Source organism: Ipomoea triloba, chromosome 8 (assembly GCF_003576645.1).
Source record: "Ipomoea triloba cultivar NCNSP0323 chromosome 8, ASM357664v1".
Classification (NCBI taxonomy): Eukaryota; Viridiplantae; Streptophyta; class Magnoliopsida; order Solanales; family Convolvulaceae; genus Ipomoea; species Ipomoea triloba.
Window position 1 is genome coordinate 9891369 of NC_044923.1, and position 7182 is coordinate 9898550.

Sequence of the window (7182 nt, forward strand, 5' to 3'; positions counted from 1 at the left end):
CCTGTGAATTCTGAGCCGGATTTTACCTTTATTTTTCTCTCTATCTCTTAAAATCGGTTTCTCCCGAAAAATCAACAACCATGAGTACTGTAAACACGGTGGGGTACCGGATTGGCGACACGGTGGAGGGGTTGAGCAACGAGGAAGGCTTTGCGAGGCAATGGTGGTGGGTGTGTTGCCCGGCGGCAGGGGCTAAGTATAAGAATTTTTAGTCAATTTCTTACATTGTTGTTTGGGTTATAGGAGTATCTCACTATGACGAATCAATTTCCTTTTTGTTCGGTTTATTACAAAATAATAAATTCAGTTCTGGCGGATAAGATCATTTTTTATTCTACCTTTAAAAAACGTCAAATTCATATCACTAACTCCATTTTGGCTTTTACAAATTATGCTATCAACGTAATGCTTGCAACGAAAAATTAAGGGTTCTAACTTGCTTATCTTTGCAAATATTAGCATCATCCAAATCTAAATAACATTCTTCCTAACAATTTAGAACTAAACATTTTTTTTAAATGTTTTTTTTTTAAATTTTATAACGACAAAAAGAAAAAGAATGAAAGAAAATAGAAATTAAATAAACTGTGGTTTAGTCACATCCTTAATTCTTAAATATTTATGATATACATTTAGTTAATTTTATAATTTCATTTCCTTAATTATATTTGTAATGATAATAGTAATAATAATAATAATAATAATAATAATTCCAGAAATTAGTTTGAAGAAAGATGAGAAAGAAGAGGAAGACCGAAAAATAAATAGTTTGAAAAATATCTTTCAACTAAAATCTAGGAAATACATTTTTTACCAAATTAAACCTTTTTTCTATTGACCAGAATGCATATTTTATTTTGACTTTATTTCTGGAAAAACACAAAAAAAAAAAAAGTTTGAAAGTCATTTTTCGAGTTTCTAAAAAGATCCTTAGTTAAAGTGTATTTCCACTTTACCATTATTGGGTACGTGGATGGCGAGGGCTGTCGTGACGGGAAGACGTGGTACGTGTGTTTGGTGGGGAGTTGGCGCAATCTTGATACCGTATAAGGGGGGGGGGGGGGAGTGGAGGTTTGGTCCAAGCATATCATTCCTCAAATTATGGTTCACTCCTTAGCTCAGTGGTCAAGTCTTTTCCCCCCTTATTAGTATGCATGGGTTCAAGTCCTAGTGGTAACATAGATGAGTTATTATTATTTATTTATTTATTAGTCCTTGAATTCTTTATTTATTATATTTATTTACTAGTCCCCCTATTATTTATTCATTTGTTATTTGGATCCCCCTATTATTTATTCATTTGTTATTTGGATTGCCGTTTCTTGGGCCGCTACCCTTGGGTTTTTGTAAACATTCTCTTGGGCCTCACGCCCCAATTAATGATATTACTAGCTTCCTATTTCGTTCGATATTATTTTATCCGGTTTATGATGAACCCAGCCCCGATAAAACCATCAAGATTTATTACAAAATATTTATACTTATTTATGGTTTCAAAAGTCCTATTTGAATAAAATATTTATGAATCAAAATATTGACCCAAAATTCTATCTGAGACGAACCTGTGAACCTGATAGTTTTTTTTTTTTTTTTTTTTTTTTTTTTTTTTTTTTTTTTACCTTAACTTGATTTTAAAACGAACCTATCATATTCCTATATTTGTTATATTATATTTTTACCCAAACTTGACCCAATCTTTGACCCAAAATTATAATCCAAAATTTAGAGTCAAATTCCCATTTTGCCATCAACCTAGCCGTTCATCTCAAGCCCAAATATCCTAGGTTTTTTTGCGCCTGTAAATACTACAGTATCTTAGTCAACCTAGCTGTTCATCTCAAGTGGCTTGGTAGAAAAATCTTGGCCTTACTTTAGGGCTTGAGCTGTTACTCGTTGGGCTTGAAATCCCAATTAGGGGGTGTGCACACTTAATGTAGTGGTCCTGATTTCATGTGATAGATGAGATATGATGAGATAAGGGAGGAAGGGGGAGGGGGGGGGGGGGGACTTCAGGACACGTTCCCCGTAGGGGTCATACACACATGGTGGTGACCTCACCCTCCCTTCATGTATGATTATGATGATGATTATGATGATGAAAAGATTCATCTCGTATTATTATAAAAATGATTATTTTCGTATGATGATCCCAAAAAGGAAATTTTGAGAAAGTTTATATATACTTTGACTACAAGGCATATTTTACTCTTGATATTTTTTATGTTAAAAATGCTATTATGGTATAAGATACTGTTTACTTACCTTGGTGGTATAAATGTTTTCATTACGATTTACTAGTCTTTCCATGTCATTAAACTCCTTTTTACTCAAGCATTAAACCCATTTTCCACTTACATTCATAAGCATGTGAGCATGAAATATCTATTTTATAAACGAGTATATCTATATATGCATCTCTGCATTAAGTATGCTATCTTCCATTGTATATATGTAGTTCTATATGCTACTTGATGGGATGCGTAATGTGCTTATATATATCAAATCTACCTATTTTACAATCTATATATGTATAAACTATTTTACAGGGTGGAGTGGTTTATACTTAGCATTAATTATGCTAACGGGTTGTTTCCTACTTGTTTTATTTAACCCCTTTCAAGTTTGGATTAATGCATGACGAGAGTACGATTAGAGACTTCCGTTTTTATAGTATTTATTGTTTTAGTTTGATCTTAGTAGCTTTTAAGACTGTTATTGTTTAATAGTGATGTGACTTATGACTATAGACTCGCATAGATTCTATTGAAGTTAACTTTTAGATTGTTTAATATTGATGAATAGTTTGATGTTTAGATATCTGGCTTGTAGAGTCCTTTATTTACCTTTTTGTAATCATGCGAATGTTATTTGGAAGTTTTAGCCTTAGCAACTATCCGAGAATGGATAGTTGTGGCGGTAACATTTCCCGATGTAGGCTTGGGATTCTGCTGCAAGTGTTATATTCATACTAGGCTTAAATGTTAGAAAATTATGGGTGTTACAAAAAAGTTTGAAACGATCATACTTATTATCAACGGTTACAAATTAATATACAATTAATTCATACAGACCATAATGACCTATTTCAAAACACCTGAGTGATCGAAAAGTCTGTACAAACCGAAAGGTTTACTAATTGGGACCGGTAACAGCACACGAGTGGTGCCATTAGCACCGAACCGAATCGTGCTAATCTCCATAGCACCGAATATAGTGCTACAATTCATTACACCGAATGGTGCATGCTAATCCTATTCACACTTAAGCTTAATTTCATGCACACCTCGGGTACTGATGTGTAGCAAAACTGAGTGATGGTGAGTGTACGGCTGTGAAATGTCGTTCCGCTGAGCATTGGGGGTTATGACACGTAATATGCAATCACAAAACTAGGCACTAGCACAAGGAAATCAACAAGAAGCTAAGGAAACGACAACAAGGTATAACAAACACATATAAACAATAGATGAGTGCAAAATAAAGAAATAGGACTCAAGTTAGGGGCATTATCATCTAGATGCTTTAACCCTTAAGTTTGGGGAAAGAACGTTAACCCTAGGCTCTTGAGGCAAGCACTAAAGAATCCAAGTTTCAACAAGGATTAGAACAAGGATTGCCCAATTTCCATGGTGTATCAACCCAAGTTCTTGAAGAACAAAAGCTATTTAAGCCCCAAATCTACCACTATTTCCATAGAAGAGAAAATGGGTTTGAGATTGGGTTGGCTCAAGTCTCCCATCCAATTCTCATTGAGATGGAAGACTTTCCAAAGACAAACAACAATCATTGTACACTAATCATTGAAAGATAGAAATAAACCGAATTCAAACTCAAGAACCCTAGGTGGGTTTCTTCCCCTTTTTCACAATAATCAAAACTTAAGCATCAAAATAGATAATACAACCATAACTCAAGCCCATAAACTAACTACTCATGATTAAATAGCATAAAGAACACAAAAACACAAGTAATAAACATAAATCTTGCAAAAGAAAAGAGATAAAGGAAAGAAAGCTTCTCTATTGAAATGGGTGGTGGAATCTTGAAATCCAAGCTTCAAATCCAAGATTACATGTTCCAAAAGTGTTAAAAAAAAACATAGATCTAAGCCTAATCTAACCTAAAAATATGAAAGGGAGTGAATGGAGTGTCTAGGGTTCAACCATGGGTCAAAATCGAGTTCAAAATGCTCAAAATGAGCTTAAATAATAACAGAGCATGGGCGAAACGGGCACCCACACGCCCGTGTCAATGCCCATTTCTTTTTGGCCGAATTACAGTGCATTCTCACTGTGTAAGCAAAATTCTGTGACTCTGCTTTGACTTCTAGGCTATTTTTCACCCTCAAAAACACTTCATTAGCCTTTGTGGTTTTCAAAAAGGTTGTAGCCCTTCAAGTTGGCTTTCCAATGGCGCAAGAATCACTTCATATGGACATTCCTAGGCTGAGATATGATCAAAATACCGAACAGTGGCAGATTTGGACGAAATCTGTAAGTTTGGACGATTTTGACCCCTTTTTCTTTCTTTTTAAGCTTTAATATCTTCATGATAGCTGTAGTACTTTGATTCTTTATTCCAATGGCATAAGAATCACTCAATTTGGATATTTATAGACCAAGATATCGTCCAATGACTAAGATGTCGACGTGCAGAAATTTCAACACCTTGACCTTTTGCTTCTCTTTTGTTTTAGCTTGCCCAAATGATCAATACCTATTGGACGAAGAGAAGAAGGAATAGCTTAAGGGCTTTATTGTAACTTTCCTATCTTTGGTTTGTTATGGGTTGTTGCAACCGTCACTGCCATTATCCCCTGTATATATTTCTTCTCCCTAGAATAATGAAATAACTTTCACACTTCCACACAAACCAGCTGTGTTCACTCTCTCTCTCTCTAACCCTTCTCATCTGCTCTCCGTCATGGTATCAGAGCACGCACTAGTGAAGGAGCTCGCACGACGTCGCCGATCGTTCGCTCTCCAGTTCGCAGAAATTCTGTTCCGCAGAGGAACAATGGTGGAGAGGACATAGAGAATCCTCTCTACCTTAATGTGAATGGAAATCCATGCTCAACTCTGGTCAGTCCACCGCTCACAGGCAGCGCAAACTACAGTTCATGGAGTATTTCAATGCAGGAGGCATTGGAGATAAAAAAACAAGTGGGGACTGGTTGATGGGAGCATCGTAGAGCCAGAGAAGACTCATCACCAGTACGCTGCTTGGAGAAGATGCAACCTGATCGTCTGTTCATGGCTTCGCAAGTCGGTTTCCCCATCTGTAGCTCAGAGTGTTATGTATATGAACAAAGCTGTAGACATCTGGAATGACCTCAGAAGGCGATTTGCTCAGCGTGATCCACATCGGATCTCACGACTACAGTACGACATCTACGCCTTGAAGCAAGGTAACCTATCGATTAATGATTACTACACAAAATGCAAGTCTCTGTGGGAAGAAATGAGTGCTCTCAGGCCTTTACCTATCTGCAAATGTGAGCCATGTTGCTCTTGTAATTTAATGGATGAAATCAGAAAGGATCAGGAAATTGATCAGATAATTAGGTTCCTAGAGGGGTTGAATGAAGACTATAACTCTTTGAAATCAGGAATCCTTGTGCTTGATCCTCTACCTGACATACACAAGGTGTATGTCATGGCAGAAAAACATGAAAGACAGCTGAATATTGCCAATTTGAGCATTGGAGGTCTGGAAATAAGCCATGCTAATGCTGCTAAGACCAGTACAGACACCGTAGAGGAGCTGAGCCAAATCAATGCCAATGCGGTCAACTACTCTAATGGCAAGAGGTATATGAACACAACAGGAAGCAGTAAGAACATTGCTAAATGCACTTTCTGTGGTATGACTGGACATACAATTGAGAAATGCTACAAGAAACACGGTTATCCACCGGGGTGGATACCAGGTTTCAAATCCAAAGGCAAACAACAGCTAGGAGCAGCTACCACAAACACTGAGCAGATTCAGAACTTAATAACTCTCCTCCAGAGTCAAATCACGTAGAATCAGCCATCTACCACTGCAGCAGTTTCCCTCACACCTAACTTCAACAAGGCAGATCCCTGTGGTGAAGGCAAGTATACTATTCCTACTCAAATTAACTCTGTTGCTTTGAATTCTTCCACTTGGATCATAGACTCCGGGGCCACTGATCATATTATATGTTCTCTTAAATACTTCAATGAATTTCATACTGTGAGAGGGGCCATGGTTAACTTACCAAATGGAAATAGTGCTGTTGTTGAACACATGGGTAATATAAGGCTGAGCAATAATCTGTGGTTGAAGAATGCCTTGCACATCCCCTCTTTCAAATTCCATATCATTTCTGTTAACAAATTGCTCCAAGATTCTGCTCACTCTTTGATATTTACCTGTGGTAAGTGTCTTCTTCGGGAGGACCATGGGAGGATGACTGGCTTTGCTAAGGAAGACAAAGGACTATACCTGCTGAATGATCCACCCAATATTAATGCTAATGCTTGTAATAGTTTTGTTATGCAATGTTCCTTACTTGAACTTTGGCATCAATGCCTGGGGCATTTCCTCATGAATAAATTCCATCTTCTTGATGATGTTCCTGTTTCTTGTGCAAAGAATTTAATGTGTGATGTATGCCACCTTGCTAAACACAAACGATCCCCTTTCCCGCTGAGCAATACTTCTTCGAAAGCCTGCTTCGATTTAATCCATGTTGACATTTGGGGTCCGTTCCATGTAAAATCCTTGAGTAGTGAACGCTATTTCTTGACCATTGTGGATGATCATTCAAGATATACATGGTTACGGCTGATGAGAAACAAGTCTGAGGCTAGAGAAATGCTGAAAAATTTTCACAAAATGGTTCACACTCAGTTTACACTCAGTTTGGCCTAGCCATTAAGGTCATACGCAGTGACAATGGACGGGAGTTCAACATGGAAGAATTCTTTAATGAAAACGGCATAATCCACCAGAGGTCTTGTGTAAATACTCCGCACCAACACATCCTAGCTGTTGCTCGTGCTCTTCGATTTCAGGCTGGGCTTCCTCTTGAATTCTGGGGATTATGTGTTATACACGCGGTTTATCTCATCAACAGGCTCCCTTCAGTGGTTCTCGAGTGGTCCAGCCCCCATTACAAACTACACGGTACCAACCCTGACCTCAATAACCTTA

General features: G+C 37.4%; 1 protein-coding gene across 1 annotated transcript; it reads left to right on the plus strand.

The window, feature by feature from the left end:
• Window positions 1-5301: 5301 nt before the first annotated feature.
• LOC116026925 lies at window positions 5302-6027 on the plus strand. Its single transcript, XM_031268351.1, has one exon. It carries the CDS (start codon window positions 5302-5304, stop codon window positions 6025-6027), a length of 726 nt encoding a protein of 241 aa, XP_031124211.1.
• The last annotated feature ends 1155 nt before the right edge of the window (window positions 6028-7182 follow it).

Excerpts from the sequence above, each read along its gene's own strand:
- LOC116026925 (XM_031268351.1), top strand. The coding sequence starts at position 5,302 with ATGAACAAAGCTGTAGACATCTGGAATGACCTCAGAAGGCGATTTGCT.